The 24016-nt window shown below is 39.4% G+C and overlaps 3 protein-coding genes across 13 annotated transcripts in view; 2 read left to right on the top strand and 1 right to left on the bottom strand.

Moving 5' to 3' along the window:
• The window catches only part of LOC146485634 (ras-like protein 1), a 567471-nt gene that overhangs the window by 147441 nt on the left and 396014 nt on the right, over nt 1-24016 (bottom strand). The gene's annotated exons all lie outside the window — the stretch shown is intronic.
• The window catches only part of LOC146485651 (exoskeleton protein RP43-like), a 77435-nt gene that overhangs the window by 31571 nt on the left and 21848 nt on the right, over nt 1-24016 (top strand). For 4 of the 7 annotated variants that reach the window (XM_085102971.1, XM_085102974.1, XM_085102970.1 and 1 more), the window contains 6 exons: nt 5761-5832; nt 7716-7787; nt 12947-13103; nt 14042-14211; nt 17539-17562; nt 22349-22505. In XM_085102971.1, the coding sequence (XP_084959097.1) occupies nt 5761-5832; nt 7716-7787; nt 12947-13103; nt 14042-14211; nt 17539-17562; nt 22349-22505 (652 nt within the window). The remainder of the gene's footprint in view (nt 1-5760; nt 5833-7715; nt 7788-12946; nt 13104-14041; nt 14212-17538; nt 17563-22348; nt 22506-24016) is intronic. The other 3 variants (XM_085102973.1, XM_085102975.1, XM_085102976.1) reach the window with 3 other exon arrangements.
• Nucleotides 6027-6857, top strand: LOC146485652 (uncharacterized). Its single transcript, XM_085102946.1, has one exon. It carries the CDS (start codon nt 6139-6141, stop codon nt 6790-6792), a length of 654 nt encoding a protein of 217 aa, XP_084959072.1. The 5' UTR covers nt 6027-6138; the 3' UTR covers nt 6793-6857.

Below are 24016 nucleotides of genomic sequence, written 5' to 3'. Positions count from 1 at the left end.
ACTGCATTGACTAATAGGTGACTGTATTTCTTTGTCTTCTCTTAGTATACGTTGTCAATATATTTTTTTGAAAATGTAATCTAACTGCCGCCTTCATTTCTCTTCCTGTCTCCTCCCACCCCTCGACCTTTCAAGAACCATAAAACAAAAGAAACGCCCGGTCTAGATAGTGTTAAATTAAGATTTTCCGCGCAAGAATTAACATTAAACGAGGCTTCCGAATGACTGGTGTGACTAAAAACACATGAATTGTGAAATTTATCCTCACTTCAAAATTCCCGATTGTCATAAACTATATATTCCAGCCTCAATTGATACTAACAATATGCCGCGCTCACCTAATTAAAGTGCACCCACTCCCCCCCCCCCCCCCCAATTTTTGTTCTACAAAATATCCTCATATTTTGGCGAATATCTCCGAATCATCTAGTGTCGTATATTGTGCTTCCCAGAGATTTGAACGCTTACACGTCGAAGAGCGAAAGGCTCGAGAGCGCGCCGAGAGATTAGCAGCTAAGGGTTTTAGTGAGGAGCTAGTCATTGAGGCTTGAGAAGGAGAGGGTCGAAGAAGAATTTGCCCAAAACATAAGAGAGCTGCGGACTCGGTTCCGGAAAGATAAACAGGCAAAACAGATCGCCAAGGAAAATGCGAAGAAAACCAGTTAGCTCTAGAGACAGAGATCGGTGGGGAGTTAGGCCTAGAAGCAGAATAAGACGACAAGAATACTGGGAAAACGCCATCAGGTACCGACCACAGCCAGAGGGCCCACTAAGCAAAGCATCAGCGCCCAGTTTTTTTTTTTTTTTCAAGCCCGTGTCGACAAATCAACTGCGGCTCCCGAACACAAGCTACTGTAGCTCGGACAGTACTTATCGGGCGAAGCGTTAAGGGTTATTAAGAATTTGGATCGCTCAACCACTGCTAATGAAGCTGCTAAGAGCCGATTAGAAAGTATAGAGGAAGAAGAGGACTGATCGCATTGTATTTTAGGGAACTCGGGAATTTTAAGCTACTCCGTTTGGTAACGCCAAAGATATAGAGAAGTTCGCTGAAATCCAAGACATCGCAGTTATCAACCTTACAGAGGCTGGTCGACGCAAGGAGTTGGGCAATGGATCGCTCTGTGATAAGCTTCATAGGAATATGAGAGAGTCAACGCTAGCACAGTACCATCGATGGATTTTTAACCCAAGAAACAACAATGCGTAGAAAGATTACGACAATGGGTCTTACAAGAAGAATAATTCCAGACAGTACCAGCTGAGACGCTTCTAGGGATATAGAGCAATTCTAGTACCCTGAAGAGAAATCAGACGTTTTCTTTGCCAGGCCAGATCACTCGCAGGTACTCCAAACTAGTGGCTTAGTAAGACACGCCGTACATGCAAAGTCTGTGGAAATAACCACCCATTTGGTAGGACGAGTTTTAAGGTATAACCGTTGAAAAGAGGTGCGGAAAGCAGTGCAACAATGTTATTGCTATAGATGCCTAGGAAAGACCTACCAAAGTATACCGTTCCCAAAGTCCCGATTTTTTGGTTTGAACGGACGCACAACAAACGTGCTTCATTGCAAAGGAAAGGAGAGGCCGGAGATTGCAGGGAACGACAATAGGACTGACAGCTACATTCGTCAGCCCCAAAATGTCCATCGGGATGAAACTAAAGCGGCTCCTGCTAGAGATACCACGGACGGGAGTCCACACAGGTCCTACCGGAGAGATCGCACACAACAGCAATGCACATGAAAGAAACTAAAGGTGAATATGTTGTACTGATAAAAATAACAGTAGTAATCAAAAATGGCACAACTGGACGACGTTAGTAGTGAGACATACATCGACAGTGATGTAACAGCTGAATTAGGACTTCAAGGGGAGAACCGTAGAGTAACCGTTAACGTTCTAAATGGTCAGACCGACAGCTTCGAGAAAAAAATCTTCAAATTAAATTTTGAAAGCTTAGATGGAAAGATGTAAAGATAGCAGCTTTCACTGCAAAACGCCTTACAGGGAACATTGGGGTAATTAACTGGGCTAAATACGCTAAGAAGTGGGAGCATCTAAAAGAGTTTTCTTTACTTTGGATCACGCCCAATCGTTGACATTTTCGTCGGTATCAATCTATGAGGGATGTTAGAGGAAAGGCAGGAAAAACAGTTGCATAGGTAACGGTCATCGGATCGACATGTATCTGAGATCCAAACAGAACTGATCAGGGAGGCTATCGAACAGGTTTCACTAACACTTATTTTATACGCACGGACGATAAGAGCAGCAACTAGATTGTAAACTCCAAAGTTTCTTCGAGATAGAAGTGCTGAGTCATAGCATTGAGACTCCAAATAAGAAATTCGTGCTCGAGAAACTTAAGCGATCAATCATGTAGAAGAGCGGGCAGTACGAAGTCGTTATCCCTTGGAAAGACGACCGGTTACTGGACAACTACGAGACAGCCCTGAGACGCTTGAGAAGTACAGAGAAACCATTTCTAATGAACCAGAAGAAAGGTCGCGTATGGAAGATTCCAAAAAAGAGAAAAAACTATTTGGTCCTGTTACCTACCACACTTGCCTGTTATAAATCCGGAAAAAGCCACGAAGGAGACGTGCGTTGTTTCTAACACGTCAGCCAAGTACGAGGGGATCTCTTTGAGCGATTCCATACAGCAGGGACCTAAGTTGCAACAGAGCTTTTCAGCGTTTTGCTGCAGTTCCACAAGCAAGCAATAGCGTTAGTGTGTGGCATGTAGCAGAGATGTATGTCTGCATTAGTCTCTATCAGAAGATAGCCAGTGTAATGAACTTTTATGGTGAGCGCTCGTCCAAACGAAGGTTCCAGATGAATATTAATTGAATTTAGTGGTATTCGGAATGAGTTGGTCGCCGTTTCAGTCGCAGTTCGTCGTACAAGATCATGCGACGAAGTATCAATAAAATTTTTCACTGGCTGCGGTGACAATACTAGAGTGAGCATATATGGACGATAGCATGGATTGAGTCCCAGAATATAAGACAGCGATGGACTAGTACACAAAACTTTCAACTTCGTGGAAGAATGCTGGTATGCACGCACGTAAATGGCTGTCCAATTAGGAAGAAACTTTAAAGGTGATACTATCAGAGGATAGAGCAGCAAAAGTGGATCTATATAATGGGGAGCTGCCCTCTGTGAAGAAGCTCAGAATACCATGGGTAGAGAAGGAAAACATGTTCCGAGTGCATCCACCTGGAGATGTGTAAAGATATTAGACCCAATAAAGCGCCGTTTCCTGAGAAGAATAACCGCATTTTTCGACCCTTTGGGATTTCTGATGTTCCACGGGCATCGACGTGTGAGGAGTCGCTTCAGATGGAATAGAAAAAGAAGGCTAGGTGGTAGTTTAATGAATTAGAGCATTTAGAGAACATTAAGATCGCGATGTCTTCAGCCGGTAGACAGGGATATGAAGTCTGTGAGCCTGCACGCATTCATAGATACTTCATCGAATGCGTGTGGAACTGTAGTGTATTAAATATATGAGCACAGTGATGGAACTGTTTCGGTCCACCTAGTGGCTTTTAAGTAACGAGTTGATCCCCTTACAGCCAAAAGTATCTCTCTTATAGAGCTGATGGGCTCAATTCTAGGATTAGGCCTAAATGTATTGATATCGGAAGCATTAAATATTGCAACTCGCGAATTCACGTTTTGGTCGGATAGCATGAACGTGTTATGGTAGATACATCTCCGAAGCAGGACATATAAGCCATTTGTTGAAAACAGAATTGGAGAAATACAGTTTCACACAAGTCATCAACAGTGGAGGCATTTTTTTACTGACGAGAATTCAGCTGATCGTCTCACAAGATGCTTATCTTGAGAGGAGTTAGCTAGCAAGGACACATGATGAGAAGAATTTTTGTATTTGAAGAGGAAAAAATCTGAAAGGGAAGTAGATCGAATCATAAAACAGCAACGAAAAAGAAAAAGGAAAGAAGCACGCCTACAAGCTGAATGCAGCAGTAGACAGACAACGATTTTGGCTATCCAAAACAATGCTACATAGCGGCTTGAAACGAGATACTTTTCTATCGGTATTAGACTCATCAGAACACTAGCCTGGGTTTATCGCTTCGTAAGCAATTGTCAGTTACCTCGAGAAAGACGTATTGCAAGTAAGCGGACTGCCAAGGAGATCGAGGGCACCGAAATTTAAGTAATGAACTTTGCTCGCGCGGAATCATTTGGAAAAGACTAATCATCATTGACAAGTGATAAAACACTTTCAGGTGGCAGCAAGTTACTCGCTCTGAAACCAAGAATTGATGAAAATGGATTGATGAGATCTGGTGGTCGTCTTGAGATTGCTGAGTGTCTACCACATGACGTTATATAGCTTACAATCTTACTGAGAAAGAGCTAGGTAACCAAGCTCATCATGAGACATTATCATAGAAAGGGGAATTCTCTCGTTTTTGGCTAATGCAGATGAGAGAAAAAAAATCTGAGTTTGAGAAGCTAAGTGCCATGAATACCGTAAGGGAAAAGCCACTAAACCGTCGCAACAAATCACGGCACCTCTGCCAAGAGTTAGGCTTAAGACTCCACCTCTTGCGTTTGCTTGTACGCCTGTAGATTATGAAGGGCCTTTCATAACAGTCCAGGGCAGAGGATAACGAATAACTACGATATGACTTTGTCTTTTTACATGTATATTCACTAGAGCTGCACATTTGGAAATGGCAATTGCACTGGACAACGATTCCTTCCCTAACGCATTTTAGAGGACAGCGAATCGAAGAGGATTGCCGAAAGGAATGAATTCAGATAATGAGACTAATTTCGTGGGAGAAAAAAGAGAACTGGAAGAACTTGTCGTAGAAAAGTTAGACGAAGACAAGATTAGCGTAACCACAGCCGACAAAGGAGTACGATGGGATTTCAATCCCCCTTTGACTTTACACTTTGGCAGTGCACACTGGTCTATGATAAAAGCGTCCAAACGAGCTATATATGAGATTTAGGGAACGCTGCTGTAACGAACGAAGAGCTGATAACAGCCTTCACTGCTGCAGAAGCCCTGATAAACTCGCGACCTCTAACTTATCAGTCAACGAGTCCTGAAGATGATGTTCCGTTAACACCAAATCATTTTCTAAATGGGTGAGTCGGTGGACAGTTCGCGCCTGAATCTGTAGTCTTGCTATTCTTGGTGTAGCTAGCGCAGGCACCGAATGACAGACTCAATATCTTTTACACTGTTCTTCACCGCTTAGCTTATTTTAAATTTTTAAATGTTCACGGCATCAAAGCTTCGTGACTCCGCCCAATACGGAATATATTTTCTCCCAACTGGCCGTCATTATAAGCCGTAATGTCGGCTCAAAATCAAATTTAGTTTTTCATCGCGATACAAACATTTTGTTGGAGAGAGTAAACGGATGAAGTACAAATCGTGCGCTGATTGAAAGAGAAATTCTTACTTCAGTAAAACTGTAGCCATGGTAATATCCATACTGAAATTTTTTCGGGCGGGTTTTTTGAACATTTGCCTTTAATTTTTACGTTAAAACAAAGAAAGTGCAGAAATTTACAGTCGCTCCCTCGGGTCACAAATGTTTGGATGTCTTCAACAGATTCTCAGAAAGTTTCTGTTAATCCGCAATTGAATACAGGCGGTTTTCTGACCTGACAGGTATCATGGATAAGGCTGGAAGTACACCACCTTGACAAACTGGTTTAAAAGATGCCTCTGTCTTTCTAAATTGTTTCTTAACAGCTACTGTGACTCCGTGGACAAACCCACCAACCACCAACAGACCAGCGTCCCCGACACCGAGTCCAGCAACAGGTAATATATGACTTGTATTTTTTGAAGTATATATTACCGATTTGAGTTTTCAAAATGTAAGTTACAATTTCACATACAAACTGCGCGACGATGAGTAAATGAAGATTTAAGGAAGCTAACCATTACAGGCAAAAACTAACGAAAGAAAAGTCCTACGTTTCGGCGACATCTTAGCGCCATTGTCAACTTCTAAACCGGGCGCCCCGTATTGAAACTAAAGTGTTCGTGAAGCCAACAAACAGTGGTCTGCTTCTCCATTACCACAGTCATGTTGATAATAGGTACAAGCGCGGCCTATTGACAACTATGCTTGACCGTGCATATCGTCTGTCTTCGTCATGGTCCTACTTCACTGAGGAGTGCGAACGCCTGAAGTCCGTGTTCTCTAAATTGAAGTATCCCAAGCACCTTGTGGACTCCACTGTTAAAACCTTTCTAAATCTAAAGGTCGCTGACCAGCCTCCATTACTGTCCAAATCTACGACAGAAAACACTACTCGGGTCGTCATACCCTTTAAAGACCAGGAGTCTGCTAATATCGTGAAGACACAGTTAAAAGATCTCAGTGTGAAGCTCCAGACTATTGTCCAACCAGTGTTTACGAGCCGCAAGATTGCCCAGGAGTTCCCGACAAGCGAACCTAAGCCTCAGCTCATTGATCAACAATGCGTTGTGTATAACTTCAAGTGTGACCAGTGCGATGCTGGTTATGTCGGATACACCCATGGCCATCTGTTCGCACGCGTTGATGGACATAGAAGCAAGACCTCGTCAGTGCGCAAACACTATGACAATATACACGCAGGCAGGATTCCAGATGACCTTCGCAATTGTTTCAAGGTGTTGAAAAAATGCCAGAACAAGTTTGATTGTCTCATTAATGAGATGTTACTCATTAAACAATTACGACCATGTTTAAATGTGCAATCAGACTCTATTTGCGCTAAGGCCTTTGTCTAACTTATGCAAATAAGTGACTCTGAACTCTCAGTACTCTTGCAATCGCATATTTAATTTTAGTCTCCCTTGACAATGGCGCTAAGATGTCGCCGAAACGTAGGACTTTTCTTTCGTTAGTTTTTGCCTGTATATGTCTAACCATTACAGTTCAGTTTAAAAATGTGCCCGCATTTCGGTGAAAAGCAGGTTCACCTAGGTCTTAATTAATGTAGTTTAAAACACATTTCTTAACGAGAAACATTACAATGCCTCTTTGGACAAACCAACAGACAACACAAAGACCACCATTCACTATCTTCTTACTACTACATTGACGGTTGGACGCGTGACCTTGGCATTGTTCTATTTCTTCGGGGATAAGCGTGGGCTCATTTTGCGAACAGGGTCCGGTAAAAGAGCCTAACTTCACAAATGTTTGAAGAACTTCAACAAATTTGCAGAAAGTGTTCGTTCCCCTTTCAAAATAATTGGAACTATTGGAAAATATTAAAAAAAATTCACTGGTTATTGAGAGGCCCTCGATGAGTTTTGGATACATGTATGGGAAACAATTATCCAACCTTTGACTGATCGCCCCGATTGTTCCTGATACTGAGGATTATAAAACATTTATACCTGGCAACAACTGCAACATTCAAATTGCGCGACAATCTGCAATTAAATATCAGGCGATTTTCTGACAGGCAACATGGATCAGTTTGGAAGGTCCCTTTTTCCCGACCCCAGAACCCGAGTTTTATTCGCCCATCATTGTTAATGCAGTACTGTTACATTAGGTAGATATAGTTGCAGGATAACTCAGCAATCACAACTCAGCGTTTCAGGGCAGATCCCCAATAAAAGTGTCGTTACTGTTCACCACCTTGACAAACTAGCTTACAAGTTGTCTCTATTTAATTCCTTTTTAAATCGATTCTTGATAGCCACTTTGACTCCGTCGACAAACCTACCGACCACAAACAGTTCAGCGTCCCCGACACCGAGTCAAGCACCAGGTAAGATACGACTTGTATGTTTGAAGTATATATTACTAGAATTAGGTTTTTAATCTTACGTTACACTTGTGACAACTGCTGCGTACAAAATTGTGCGACGATAACGAATTGAAAATGAGTGAGCTTACCATTACCGGTCAGTTTAAAAATGCACCAATTCAGTTAAAAACAGGTCCACCGAGGTGTTTATTAATTTAGTTTATAACACACTCCTTAAAAGAACACACTACAACTCCTCCTTGGATAAACCCATCGACAACACAAAAACCACCATTCACTATCTTCTTACTACTGCATCGGACTATTAGATGACTGCATTTCTCTTTCTTCTCTAAATATAAATTGTTCATAAAATTTGTGAAAATTTTATCTTCCAACGCCTTCATGTCTGCAGAGCAAAGGGTTTTAATCGACGCAATGCGTTAAGTGGATTTTTTTTGTAAACTTGGTGAAGAAATAAGTTTCCAAAAGCTGGTATGTTATTGTATTTGGTTACGGTAATCAGCATTCGATTGTCATTTCTAAAAATTGATTCTGCTTGCCAAGTACACGCATTTTTTGTAAAACTTTGATAAGATCTTATGTCAATAGAGGATATTAATTTAAGGAGTGTTGCTTAAATACTTTCAAGCCAGATTCTCTTGGCAATATTTAACATTAAACGAGGTTTCCGAATGACTTGCTGAAATAAAACACATCGAAGTAATGTGTAATATTTCTTTTCCTGCAAGTTTCCACTAACAAAAAGTCTACTTCAGGCAGCCTCCATTGATTCTAACAATATGCTGAGCTCACTCAATTAAAGTGCACCTAAACCCCTCCTCTCTCATTTTTTCGCCCACAAAAATCCGCATAATTTGGTAGGCATCTCTGCGGAAGTTTTTTTTGTTTGACTTGGCGAAATCTTCGCTATTTTGTGCCATGTTGAAATACGGAAAATCACCTAAAATCACCACCATTTTAGTTCACGACCGAGTTTTAAGGAGCATGGGTCTAGTGGTTGCCGACGTCACTTTTAGAACACGAGAACACCACACATACTTCACTTGTTTCTTTTACTATAGTTAGATTAACCATATGTAGAATAGTAGGACGGATTCTGTCCACGGCGACTTTGAACCTGCATAACTTTTTTTAATATTTGCTCAAACTCCATGAAACTTAAGGTCGTTTTCAGAAATTTAACTGAAACAAGTTTTATGTGGTCGTTTGTATTCATTGACTTTGATGTTGTCATGGCAACCAAATTTTGACAGGCAGTTTTTTATCACAAAACAAAAAATTCCTTTTCAAAATAAAGAAGAAAAATTCTTAATATAGTTGTTGTTTCTAGGTAAAATCAGTGTTTCTTTAATTAATGGTTCTGATTGGTTTTTGCTCAATTTCGGTGCTTTTGTGAAGTTATCAAATGTGAATAATGGAGAAACGAAGACTCGGGAAAAAATCCGAGTCCCAGATGGGAAACCACGACCCTCCGTGATCTAGTCGGATGCTCTAACTACTGAGCTACTGGAGACTCTATGGTGAGCAAGGGTCAAGTTGTGGGTATCGACTGGAACCGCATCGCGCGGCTAAACAGTCACTTACTGACTCGTATGAACTCACTAGCAGCATCGCGCTGTCGCGCTGTCTGAAGTTATGAAAGGAAACGTGATGTAATATTTTTTTAAGCCTGGTGAACAAATGAGCATGATGTATTGTTCAGTAGTGACAAAGGCAAACTCGGAAAAAGATATTCCGAGTGCTCCTATCAGGAGTCGAACCTAAGACCTTACGTTTACTAGTTGGAATGCTCTACACTGCCTGGTGAACAAATGAGTATGATGTATTATTCAGTAATAACACAGGCAAACTTAGAAAAAGAAATTCCGAGTGTTCCTATCAGGAGTAAGACCTAAGACCTTCCAACCACTAGTTCAGATGCTCTTAGGCTTAAAAAAATATCACATCACATTTCCTTTCATTGCGTATATGCCACTCATTGACATTCCAATCCTAGTAGTATGCAGGATGTTTGTCCCATAAACCTAGTTTAATGGCTTTGGCTTCCACGAGTCTCCTGTAGCTCAGTGGTAGAGCATCCGAACTAGCAATAGTAAGTTCGACTCCTGATTGCAGTTAGTTGCAGAAGTTGTAGCAAGGCTAGGAATTTGCAGGAAGGAAAAGCTTACTGTACGATACCTTCTTAAGGCGATGAGCGTCCAGAGGCGAGAAAACGAAGAAAAAGATGGGTCGACTTTGTTAGAAAGAAGCGTGCTCGATGGGAGTCATCGAAGAGTTCAGTAATATGCTCGAGCTCGAAGTATTTTGTAACCGACGATTTTGTATGTAATTACACATGCACAAAGGATTAAGGATCAAAGGATGAAGACTCGGAGCAAATAAACAATAGAGGGACACATTTCGAGAGGTATATAACTCAGTGAGGCGGCTCGCCAGTCGTGTGTATAGAACGAGTACAGTTAACAATTTAGTGGCTCGAAGTCTCGGTGGCTCGCCATAATGGCGGTCAGGGTGTAAAGAGCGAGTAAGGTTTATAATTTAGTGGCGCGACGTCTCAGCGGCCTGCCAATCGTTGTCCAGAGTGTAAAGGACGGGTTAGAGCGAGACAGCTTCAGAATTACCGCTTCCCCAGCAATTTATACTTCTGTGATAGCAGAACGACCCTCAAGTGATCGACAATCTTACCGTTCACAACAGCGCTAGCAACAACGTTCGCACATTTTTGCAACCAAACGACTCCACAATTTCTACACTTGCATCTGAAGTACAGTAACGTTATGTAAGCGGATAAATGATTTAAGAAGTACAAACGCTTTAGCGTGTAAACAAAGCATACCAACACATGGAAAATATCAATAGGCATGACAAAACGACGCGTGGAATTAAAGTAAACAATCGCGAATCTTGACATTTCCTGAGTTCTACATTGTCCTGTTATCGGTATTTTCGAATACGGCCTTCACTTTCCCCTTGGTATCTCGCTGTTTTTTCTCGTCTGCCAGTGGGTCGTCAGCATAAGCAACAGCTTCGTCATCGCTAGACTCACTCGAGGTTTGGCTTATCTCTGTGGTGATAGACAGGATAAATCCTGATCGGGTTCCATTTCGTATCCAGCTATTAAACTGATTTCTGAGTTGCCTGAGTCAAAGCCCGACTCCAAATGCGATGACGTGAATGACATTGTAAATTTCGGTAGAATTCTGATGGCTATGGAGCCCGAATCGAACGAATTTTGCAACAGAAAGCTTTGAAAGTTCGAAAATAAAGATAACTGACTGAAAATCGGTTAAGCGTCGTTCTCGATTTGACGTCAGAACTTGACTTTCTCCAGATCCCCTTTACGCGGTCGTGAACAATTCGGTATTCAACTTTAAGAGGGATAAAAAGGCGAGGATTTAACCGAAACATTTTTTGTTTACGTAGAGATACTCACCAAAGTATGGAAATTTCTTTGAGAGGAAAAAATGGGAGTTTGGAGCACTTTTTTGTTAAATAGAAGGAAATCAAAATATTATTTACTTATGTTAAACTTGAGTTCTTAGGTGCCAGAAAAAGAACCGTACTAAAACAAGTGTTTCTCTGTAAAACGCACTATTTCTGATATATAATTATGGTAAAAAACGTGTCACAAAGCTAAGCTATTAATAAAGTAGTTACACCGTACAAAGCTATACACTAATCAATTGATACCTTTTGTGCTGATTTTTGCAGAGTGTAACATCTAAAAATTGTACTTATTTTGCATGTTTTTTGGAATGTACTAATTTTTAATTAAAACGTTTTTTCATGTTCTTTCACTCAGGTTTTCTTTTTCTTTTAACCTTTCTAAAATGGTTATTTAAAACTAAAATTTGTTTGAAAGCTAAAAAATCTCGACTTTTCGACCTCTCCTAGGTCGCTTTCAAGTGAGAGTAAAATACAAAGCTTAGCATAAATATATTACAAACAGTTAAAATCGGTAAGAGTGTTATGAACGCTAAAATGTGATAAATTGTGTCAATGATAAGTATTTATAAAGTAAAACTGGACTTTAACTCTGAAACATTAAAACAATAATGAGGCTTGCTAAGAACTGATCTTAACAAATGATTTCGCGCGGATGGAATCACCCTGTTTGTTTAGTGTTGGTTTCAGTTCTTTGGTAAAAAGCATTTCGAAAATGAGGCAGTAAAGTTTGTTCTGACACTTTCTTTAAATTTTGAAACATCCTCAACCTTGCATTTAAGCTCTCATCTACGTAGAAACTCTTTAATCAGGAATCAGAACGCCTCAAGGTAACCTTTTTCCGACTGCGCTACCCAGACAAACTTGTGCAGTCTAACATCCATCAATGCATTGATTGAAGAGTGTCTGAGGATTCACTTACCCAACAGCAAGTACCTGAGATCAAGATTCCCTAATCAGAATCGTTTTGCCTTTCAAACATCAGAAATCTATAACTGCAGTGCGCAGACAACTTGGAGACCTAAGTCGGCAGATCAATGTTGATATCAGCCCGGTGTACACAAGTCGAAAGATCAAGGACGAAAATAATCAAAGTGAGGGAAGACAAGTCACCCCTTGTGAATCAACAGTGTTTTGTTTATCATTTTCAGTGTAGCCTATGCGATGCAGGTTATGGCGATTACACGTATCGACATCTTCACCAACGAATGGAAGAACACAAGGGATCGGCAATCGGAAACCATCTGACGGAGCAGCACAATATAGCCCCAAATGGCACTGTGCGAAGTTTACAAAATTTAAGAAAATGTCAGAACAAACTTGACTGCCCCATTTTCGTAACGCTTTTTTTTATCAAAGCATCTAAACCAACACTAAACAACAGTGTGATTCCGTCCGCGCAAAATTATCTCTTTAGATCCGTTCTAAGGAAGCCTCGTTATTGTTTAATTGTTTCATTGTTTTATGTCCTTTTTTTAACTTTATAAATACTTATAATCGACACGTTTTATCACATTTTAGCGTTCATGACATTCTTACCGATTTTAACTGTTGTAATATATTTATGCTAAGCTTTGTTTTTTTTTACTCGCACTTGAAATCGACCTCGGAGAGGTCGAAAGGTCGTGATTTTTTAGCGTTAACGTTTATCACAAACTGAACTTTATCTAAGAAATTACTCATTAAAACTAAATGTCTACTTAATCCAACAGGATGTGGTGCCGTTGTCAACAACGTACTGAAAAGTCCCGGATATCCAAACAACTATCCAAACAACATGGACTGTGTTTATCGAGTACAAATTCCACACGGCATGGCCATAAGGATTTACTTTTCTGATTTTACCCTGGAGCGTTATTCATCTTGCGGGTACAAAACTATCGAATCAGTGTTTAGAGTATACATTACATAACCTCCATTGAATAATAACGGTGGTTGTGATTGTTTCTTTGTTTTGTCTATATTTGCTTGAACCTTGTTTATTTTTCATCATTAGGGCTAAGTATTAGTCTTTCTGTTTTTGGCCCTTTCCCCGTTATTTTAATACCTTTATTCTCCTAATGTATATTGTGGAGATGACTGGAAAAGAATAAAAGACAAAAAAAAATAATAATAAAAAAAGAAAAAGAAAAAGAAAAAAAAGGTATATACACTACTCGCAAAAAGGTTATTGAAACATCGCAACGAAAAAAGTTACTTGTTAGTCTCATTACTCTAAAAGTAGCTATTTTTATCTTGAGACTCATTCGCCTCTTTCTTTGCTTTTTGTCGTTATTTTTGTTGTTTTGATCTGCGGCTAAGAATCAAATCAATAACTAGACTGCCTTGTCATTTACTGTCATGACACACATAAAGTAGCTTTGCACGTATGTGATCCGCTGATTTTCTACTCTTCTCGCCTGTCTTTAATTTATACTGGCCTGATTATGGGTTGTTTTGGAACCTTTGCTTTTTTTCTAGACAAATTGATAGGTAAGCTGTTTATAAGATTTGTTTGCCTGTGTCGTTGTCTTTGCATCATTTATTACTAGGCCGATGGATTACTTTAGCATTTTTTTTATCGGTTACCTTGTCGATTAGTCATTATATAGTTTAAATGTAAGTTATTGTAATGTTTGCCCTACTTTAATGTGTATATGTGCACTTATTTGTTAGCAATTGGCCGTGCTCCTTTAACTCAGTAAACATATAATAATGAGTGTAATTTTTTCACATATTATCTTGTCAAGATGTGTTAGCTCACGTCGTTTAAGCTTCTGTTATCTCACCATAACTGATCAAAACAACTACGTTGTTGTTGTTTGCAGGTATGACTACTTGAGGATTTCCAATGATAATAACTATACCACAGGTACATACTGTGGGGTGCAGTCTGGACGGAATATCATTGTCACTGGACGTTCTGCTGTGCTAACCTTTCACTCAGACGTTAGTGTCACGCGCAGAGGATACAAGTTAATTTTCTCCTTTGTTCCGGGTAAGTACAAAGAGTCGGACGAAATTATTGAAATAGTCTCTATAGTAAATATCAATTTGCTATTCAGTTACTAATTTTCGTCCTTTCCTAACAGAGAGATTGTTTGTCAATTATAATTCATCGAGTAATATCTAGGCGTTCTTACTGAACAAAAAGCACGCCATGTGGTACAAAATCGGATGAGGTTATTTATTACAGTAAACCCATATTAACTGGTGGACACTAATGGAGCATGGTAAAGTGCCCGCATTATTGTGATGTCCGTATTAAGGGGACTCTTAGAATAAACGTTACGAAAACACTTTTTTTTTTTATCTCAGCAGTATATTTTTCTCTCGATACATGATTTTTAATGTCTTAAGTGTAACATATAATGCTTGCCCAGTGCTTCAAACGCAACTGACAATGTAATCATTTGACTCTATCTAGATCGGGGTTGGGCGGAATATACACAAAACCTAAATAACGTTTTTTAATATTTCAGCAAATGCAATGAAACGTCAGCAATTCATCAAAAATTTATCCGGAAATAATTTGGTGTGGTCGGTTTGTGTTTATTGACTTTGCCATTACCACGAATACAAATTTTTGACTGGCAGTTTTTACGCATTATTTTGGCGCTTTCATGAAGTTTTTGAGGAAATCCAGAAATCTAAGATAGCGCGGTCCGAAGAAAACCGCCATTCGGCAAAATTGACGGAAATACCACGTCATTTATAATAATAATAATAGTAAATCCAAATAAATTAATGTGAGATAATACCCGTTTTAGATAGGGTGAAAATGGACCATTACTTTGCTCTGTACTCATATTTTCAGTCAGACGGCTGAACTCTTATTGGCTGCTTGACAGTATTATCGTTAAAATTAACTTTGAGATACTCGAAATAATTTATCTCACCTAAATTCAGCAGGGTTTCCCTTTGACCTAAGTGCTGGTTTGGCCGTGGCATGATTCAAGTCTAATAAATACAAGCTATTTATGCTAGATTTTATTTAACTATGATTGTATCACAACAGAAAAGACCTAAAACTATTTCGTCCTTTCTTTTTCTTGTCGTAAAAGGCAACAATTATCGTGAAATAAGCGCCATCCCATTTTGTATCACGTGATGTACTTTGTCTAATGAGAATGCGGCCAAATTAAGGTTACTTATAGGGAAGAAAGGTCGAATTTTTCTTAGATAAATTTTTTTAGATAATTGTTGAAACAAGAAAAGGATGCTAAGTTTCGTGAAAACAACAGTTAGAAGTCTTAAAAAGAACGCGAGCTATCTGAAAAACAAAGTTTTGTAAGAAAAGCTGTGAGCGAGTGAAGGTGTCATAATCCAATTTATGCGGGACTGTGTTGACATATTACGCGGCAAAATTTACCCTCGATCTCGAATTACCGGCAAATTTGCATATTTTTGCTTGCATCGTGTTCATCGCATGTCACGGCGTTGTATGTAACATTTTTACTGTGAAACAGCGTTCCATTTTGGATTCAAGCATTGCGTAAAAGGTTGTTATGAAGAAAGCGAAACTAGAAAAGTCGCCTTGGGTGAAAGTTAAGAAAAAACCGGGGCCAAAGAAGGTCGAAAAATCATTTGACGAAGCCAAAAAACTTCAGCTGGCGGAGAGCGACTAGGGTTCTTGGTACTACCAGTCAGATTTTCTTTCAAACCCATCTTCTTCGAATCGGGGTAGGCCGGATAAAAGTAACTGCCTCGGCAGCAGAGAAATTCGAGGACGAGAAATCGGATAGTGGAGAGTCGAACATCAGTTCCGAGTCCGAAATCGAAGATGCCGGCAACAATCCAGCCACTTTCGCCGTTGTTGACCGGCTGAAAATTAGCAGCGAACCTCAGCGCGCAGCCTCGTGTACTGATAGCGGTGAGAAGTGCGTGTCTCGTGTCAACTCCGCTGGGGCTGCCAGTTTCATGTTTTACGTCTATCTGCCGTTTTCTTCTTTGTTTTGGTTTCGCCGTTCTCGCGCCAGACTTAACTTTTCCCATAAAGAAATCGCTTTACAATAGTACAGTAACACTAAATGCTTCCGCGGAGAATTTCGATTGTGTTTTTTTAATCTGCAGAACTCCCTAGGGAATGCTTTTTGTGTTTGATTAGCCGGCGGCGTGAGCGCGTTGACAAGTATTTTAATGAGGTGCGAGAACTCTGAAAATGTTTCAAGGCCGAAAACACGGCTTTTGTTTTTGCGCGAATTCCCCATCTTCAAATGAATTAATAGGGTATGTAGATTTGCCAGATTTCAACGAAATTTGGCCAAAATGGTCATCAGATAATAATGCATCAAAGTGTGTCAGGCTTTTACGAAATTCAAAACATTTTTCCCGTGACGTGTTAACATCTGACGCGACTACAAAAATTTTCCATTGTCCATCTTTAGGATGGGTTTTCTCACAAGCCAATAGGACTAAAGAAAAAGCCTGACACACTTTGTTAGCCTATTATCTCCTGATTGATATTGTGCAGTCTGTTTGGTTGTGCGTCTATACGTGAGAGTGGGTAATTCAGTTAAGTACACGTCGCTAGTATTGAGTTTGCAGGCCTCTGAGCGCTTATGTATCCAACAAAATAAAAAAAAAAAAACATTGATATTTTAGCAAACTTCAATTTATCAGCTTTACAGTGATATATAGTTTTCCGTGGTTTTATCGAAATCAGCGCGCGTATGTTAGATTTCCCTGAAGGCACTCGCGAAACATGGCAGTAACCTTAATCGATGGGTTACAAACGAAGATAACAGTCGTGCAATTTCATAAAGTTGCTGATTTTTCTTTTTGAAAAGAAGAAAACAAAACAAAACAGAGGAAGGACATAACACTTTAAAAGTATTAGCTGTCGTCATGCAATTGTCTGATGGATTGTGGCAATATTGGATAGGAAAATAAAAATTACAGTAATTTTTTCCTTTGTTTGATAATTCATCGGCCAACTGCAACAATGATTGAAAAACTTTAATAGATTCTCGATAATGATCGAGTATGCTCTTTTTGAAAATAATCAGTATAAACTTAGAAAATTAACATTTGCTACTGTTTATCGAGAGGCCTTTTATGACCTTTGGGTACATTTCGAGCATATAACTAGGCAACCTTTGTCTGATCGTCCCTGATTGTTCCTGACAGGTTTACAAAACATTCGTTCATACTTATCAACAGCTGCAACACATAAATTGCTCGTCCATACGCTACTAAATACCAGGAGATTTCCCATTTATTGAGCTGACAAGCATTACCGATTAGTTAAAAAGTTTACCTTGAAAAACTGTTTTACATCATATATCTAGCTATTTTGTTTTTTAATTCATTTGATTCTTAACAGGAAACACCACAAGTCTAGCACCAGGTAATAGATTACTTAAATTTCTCTTAAATATACATTACTAGATTTAGATTTTTAATCTAACGTTAGACTTATCAACAGCTTTTACATAGAAACTGTGCGACGAGAAGGAATTGAAGATGAGGGAGGTTGCCATTACTGTTGAGTTTAAAAATGTACTATTTCAGTGCAAACAGGGTCACCTAAGTCTCCATTAATCAAGTTTGTAATAAATGCCTTCACACGAAACGTTACAATGCCTAATTGGACAAACCCACCAACAACACAGAGACCCTCATTTGCTGCCCAGTGTCCATCTCAAGGTAATAGCTGACAGTGTTTCTTGATGCTCTGATAGTATACATTCTCAATAAAATTATTGAAAAATTAACCTTCCTAAGCCTTCATGTTTGTGGAACCAATGGGTTTTAATCGACCCAACGGGGTGAGTGGATGCAAACTTGTTGGAGAATGATTTCAGGCGATAAGCGGCCAGAGGCGAAGAAACGAAGAAAGAGTTGGGTCGACTTTTTTTTTTAGAAAAAAGCGTGCTCAATGGGAGTCACCGAAGAGTTTCCTATTAAGCTCGAACTATTTTTTACCCGACGATTTTTTATGTTCTTAAACATGTACAAAGGATCAAGAATTTCGAGAGGTATAACTCAGTGAGGCGGCTCGCCAGTTACGGTCGGGAGTGTAAAGAACGAATAATGTTTACAATTTAAGGACTGTGCAATAATTATCTGAAGGAGGGGGGGGGGGGGGGGGTTAAAATTAGCAAAGTAGGCATTAAAAAAAAGTTGCACCCCCGATGAATTAAGGTTAAAATAACTTCTTGCCCACCCCCGTCTAGAGGGGAGATTACTTTCAACCTCCCCTCCCCTCCCCAACCTCCGATCCCCCCTACATCCCTCTTTACTTTTACACTACTTCTGGCATGTCTGCATCATCAATAACTAAAACTTGGAAGCTGCGCTCCACATAATGGTCACCTGATGAACCACCTTCATACTCGGTTGACTCCTCCTCAGAATCACTTGAGGTATCATCATGAGAACTGGAGGGCATGTTTTCGTCATCATCTTCGATGTCTTCATCAAATGTAATTGCTACTACAGAACCATCTGCATGCTTAAGTATTCGCTCAACTAATTGTGCCTTGTTTCCAGATACCATTAGACCTTCTTGCCTTAGATAGAGCCGAAGTTGCTTGTTAGTCAGTCTTTCAACATCGTCTCTGCTCTCCCAACAAATATCTTTTGGAATGGTGTTTCTTTCCAGATTTCTTTTGTCTGCTTTTAGAGCCAAGAATTCAAGGTGCTGAAGATATCTTCTGCAAGAACGTTCGTCGATGTTAAGCTTTAAGCATGCTTACCGTATGGCCTGGTTATCAGAAGAGATCACTCTCTTTTCAACAAACATTTTCTTCACTTGTACTTAACATTAGGAAGGATACTGTCAACCTCGCTTGGAGCCAAACGAAGTTTAACTTTTAAACCCCCTACAAATGTTTAAGAAATTACATCTTACCCCCCCCCCCCTACCCTGCGCTTTGGTTTAAGTTCAGGCCCCCCTATTAATCTTAGAACCCCCCCCCCCTTCTCCAGATAATTATTGCACAGTCCCTTAGTGTCTCGAAGGCTCAGTGGCTCGCCATTAGCGGTCAGGGTGTAAAGAACAAGTAGGGAATAAAATTAGGGGTTCGGTGTCTCGTCAGTCGCGGTCGGAGTTCAAAGAACGAGCTCGAGCGAGACAGATTCTGAATTGAACACTTTCCCAACAATTTATACTTCTGTGATAGCAGGCGACGAACGACCCTCGAGTGATCGACAAACTTACAGTTCCGAACAACGCTAGGAATAACATTCGCACATTAACTTTTGTAACGAAGCGACGCCACAATTTCTACACTTGCATCTGAAGTACAGTAACGTTATGTTAGCGGATAAATAATTTAAGAAATACAAACGCTTTATCGTGAGAAGAAAACATGCCAACACATTGAAGATATCAATATACATGACGAAAGCACGCGCGAATCTTTTCCATTCCTTGAGTTGTACATTGTCCTGTTATCTGTCTCTTAGAATACGGCCTTCACATCCCCCTTGGTATCAAGTTTCCCTTTTTGCGTCCGCCAGTGAGTCGTCAGCATAAGCCACAGCTTCGTCATCGCTAGACTCACTCGAGGTTTGGTGTTATCTCTGTGGTGATAAACGGTTCGATTTCGTATCCAGCGATAAAACTAATTCTGATCTGAGTTGCCTGAGTCAAAGTTCGTCTCCAAATGCAATAACGTAGAAGACTTTGTAAAATTTCAGTAGAATTCTGATGGGTTTGGATCCCGAATTGAACGAATTTTGCTACAGAAAGCTTTGACAGTTCAAAAATAAGGATAATTGACTGAAAATCGCTTGAGCGTCGCCCTGAATTTTACGTCACAACTTGACTTTACCCAGATCCCCTTTGCGCTGTCGTTAACAATTCTGAATTCGAGTTTAAGGGGAATAAAAAGGCGAAGATTTAACCAAAACAACAAAGACACCAAAGGATGTAAATTCATTTTGGAGAAAAAAAATTAAGTGTTCGGAGCACTTTTCTGTTAAATAGGCGGAGATCAAAATATTATTTACTAACGTTTGACGTGTAACAAGGCGAGAACAACTGGTTTGTGGCTCACCTGACAGACTCGCAGACGAAAGCAACTACTTAGACAACGTTTTCAACAAGAACAACGACAACAAGGACTTTGTTAGACGTAACACTTACAAGAACACTGAACCTAACGTCACAAACAACGACGCGACTCCCGTAACTACTGTAACTATACCTTAGTAAGGGGCACTTCTGAGACTATCGCACGGATTCTACAACCCTACAATATCCGTGTAGCTCACAAACCTATAACCACTTTACGACAACTACTGACGAAAGTAAAGGATAAAGACGAACCTAACCACAGACAGGGAGCAGTTTACAAGATCAAATGCTGCGACTGCCAGGCCACTTATATTGGTCAGACCGGCAGAAATTTAAACGTACGACTGACTGAACACAAACGAGCCACTAGAAATGGTGATATCAACAATCACATTGCTGAGCACCATTTACAAACGAACCACAGAATCGACTGGGACTCTGCCAAGTGCATTACCTACTGCATGTACAAATTACTATCAACGACTCACTCTGGAAAGTTGGTTTACTAACTTAGAACAAACGCCACTCAACCGTTGCCTACAACTACCTGCACCATACAAACGACTTATTGACAACAACAACGAAACAGACAAACAATAGACATTTTACTAACAATAGACCCACAGACTTTTTGACTAACAAAAGACGGATCGAAACGCACGAATCACTTTTTACGGTCTTCACAGCCAATAACATCACGGCTTACTGACAAACGACCAATAACATCTGGACTTCGTTGACCAATCAGGTTAATAACCAGAGACGTATATACCACCTACTGACGTTCCAAAAATCACTTTACTCTAAAGATGACTTCCGCTCAGGTTGTCGAAACGTCAGTCAAAGTCACCACAAACAGTCCTTCTCAGGACTACACTCACCCGGATGATCATAATTTACGTACTTATGACATGACTCCTGGATTCAAACCATTTACAATTTTAAAATACAAAACTTAGCATAAATATATTGCAAACAGTTAAAATCGGTAAGAAAGTCATGAACGCTAAAATGTGATAAAATGTGTCAATGTTAAGTATTTATAAAGTAAAAAAAGGACATAAAACAATAATAAGCCTTGTTAATAATTTCGCGCGGATGGAATCACACTATTTGTTCAGTGTTGGTTTCAGTTCTCCGGTAAAAAGCGTTTAGAAAATGAGACAGTAAAGTTTGTTCTGACACTTTCTTAAAATTTTGAAACATCTCAACCTTGCATTTAAGTTCTCATCTACGTGGAAGCTCTATAATCAGAAATGAGAACGCCTCAAAGAGACTTTTTCCCGACTGCACTACCCAGACAAAATTGTGCAGTTTACCATCCGCCAATTCATTGATTCAAAAGTGTCTGAGAATTCAAATACCCAACAGCAATTACCTGAGAAGCAAAAAGCCCCAATCAGAATCTAGCTGCCTTTCAAAGATCAGAAATCTGCAAAGGCAGAGCGCATACAACTTGGAGACCTCGATCTGAAGATCATATGAGGATATCAGCTAGGTGTACACAAGTCGAAAGATCAAGGACGAAAATAATCAAAGTGAGGGAAAACAAGTCACCCCTTGTGAATCAACAGTGCGTTGTCTATTATTTTCAGTGTAGCCTGGGCGATGCAGGTATGTCGGTTACACGTACCGACGTCTTCACCAGCGAATTGAAGAACACAAATGATCGGCAATCGGAAACCACATGACGGAGCAGCACAATATAGCCCCAAATGGCACTGTGCGAAGTTTAAAATTTTAAGAAAATGTCAGAACAAACTTGACTGCCTCATTTTCGAAACGCTAAACAAACAGTGTGCTTCCATCCGCGCGAAATTATTTTTTAGATCAGTTCTTAGCAAGCCTAGTTATTGTTTTATTGTTTTATGTTTTTTTAATTAATAAATACTTATCATTGACACGTTTTATCACATTGTAGCGTTCATGAGATTCTTACCGATTTTAACTGTTTGTAATATATTTATGCTAAGCTTTGTTTTTTTTAAGCGCACTTGAAACTTACCTCGGAGAGGTCGAAACGTCATGATTTTTTAGCGTTAACTTTTATCACAAACTGATCTATATCTAAGGAATGACTCATTAACTATATGTCTACTTAATCCAACAGGATGTGGTGCCGTTGTCAACAACGTACTGAAAAGTCCCGGATATCCAGGCTACTATCCCAACAACATGGACTGTGTTTATCGGGTACAAATTCCACACGGCATGGCCATAAGGATTTACTTTTCTAATTTTACCCTGGAGGATCATTACATTTGCAGGTACAAAACTATCGAATCAGTGTTTAGAGTATACATTACATAACCTCCATTGCATGATAACGGTGGTTGTGATTGTTTCTTTGTTTTGTCTATATTTGCTTGAGCCTTGTTTTTTTTTGTTTTTTTTCCATCATTAGGGCTAAGTATTAGGCTCTCTATTTTTGGCCCTTTCTCCGTTATTTTAATACCTTTATTCTCCTAATGTATATTGTGGAGATGACTGGAGAAGAATAAAAGACAAAAGAAAAAACAAAAGAAAAAGAAAAAAAAAGGTATATACACTACTCGAAACAAAGTTATTGAAACATCGCAAAGAACAAAATTACTTGTTAGTCTCATTACTCTAGAAGTAGCTATTTTTATCTTGAGACTCATTTGCCTGTTTCTTTGCTTATTTGTGTTTTTTTTTTTTTTTTTTTTGCTTTTTGTTGTTATTGTTTTGTTGTTTTAATCTGAAGTTAAGAATGAAATCAATAACTAGACTGCCTTGTCATTTACTGTCATGACACACATGTGATAAACTAGTTTTGCACGTATGTGATCTGTACAGGCTCCGAAATGATCCCGACCCCGAAGTGATCCCCACCCTTCTTCTTGTCGACCCCGAAATGATCCCCAAGGAATTATAGAATGGTGATTAAACATGGGACTGTGGATTGCTCAATAATTAGGGAAAGTTAAGACATTTTGGCGTATGTAGTGAATAGATTTACGGCGCCGATTTTAACAACTAAAAGAGAATAAAGTAAACTAAGAATAGGGAAAAATTTTCAATAAATGCAATTTGTAGAAACATTTGTAACTGAAGCTAATTAATGTTTTTTTTGAAAAGTGGACTGCAACTGACGTTCAACGACATTTGAGATGCAATTTTTACATTTACTTACAAATGGTTTATCCTATAGTTCCAGGAAGCCTATAGCTAATAAGCCCCCGGCTTCCATATAGGCTTCCTAGCCTTTGACACATTTAATCTTGTAAATAGTTTAGTAGATTGTAATATTGTGTATCATCTTTAATGTATTTATGTTGTATTTTTTTTTGGTTAATGGCAAAATAAATGAATTGAATTGAATTGAATCGGCGCCGTAAATCTATTCACTACATACGCCAAAATGTCTTTACTTTCCCTAATTATTGAGTAATCCACAGTCCCATATTTAATCACCATTCCATAATTCCTTTGGGATCATTTCGAGGTCGACAAGAAGAAAAGTGGGGATCATTTTGGGGTCGGGATCATTTCGGGGATCAATTTTAGGATCATTTCAGGGTTGGGGATCATTTCGGGGCCGGGATCATTTCGGGAGCTGTACAGATCCGCTGATCTTCTACTCTTCTCGCCTGTCTTTACTTCATACTGGCCTGATTATGAGTTGTTTTAAAACCTTTGCTTTTTTTAGACAAATTGGTAGGTAAGCTGTTTATAAGGGTTGTTTGTCTGTGTCGTTGTATTTGCATCATTTAGCATTTTTTTATCGATTACTTTGTCGATTTGTCATTATATAGTT

This window comes from Pavona decussata, unplaced genomic scaffold (assembly GCF_977016875.1).
Source record: "Pavona decussata unplaced genomic scaffold, jaPavDecu1.1 SCAFFOLD_25, whole genome shotgun sequence".
Classification (NCBI taxonomy): Eukaryota; Metazoa; Cnidaria; class Anthozoa; order Scleractinia; family Agariciidae; genus Pavona; species Pavona decussata.
The sequence above is the reverse complement of the archived record's forward strand: the minus strand, read 5'-3'. Positions and strand labels throughout refer to the sequence as shown.

Coding starts and splice junctions, on each gene's coding strand:
- LOC146485652 (XM_085102946.1), top strand. CDS start 6,139: ATGCTTGACCGTGCATATCGTCTGTCTTCGTCATGGTCCTACTTCACT.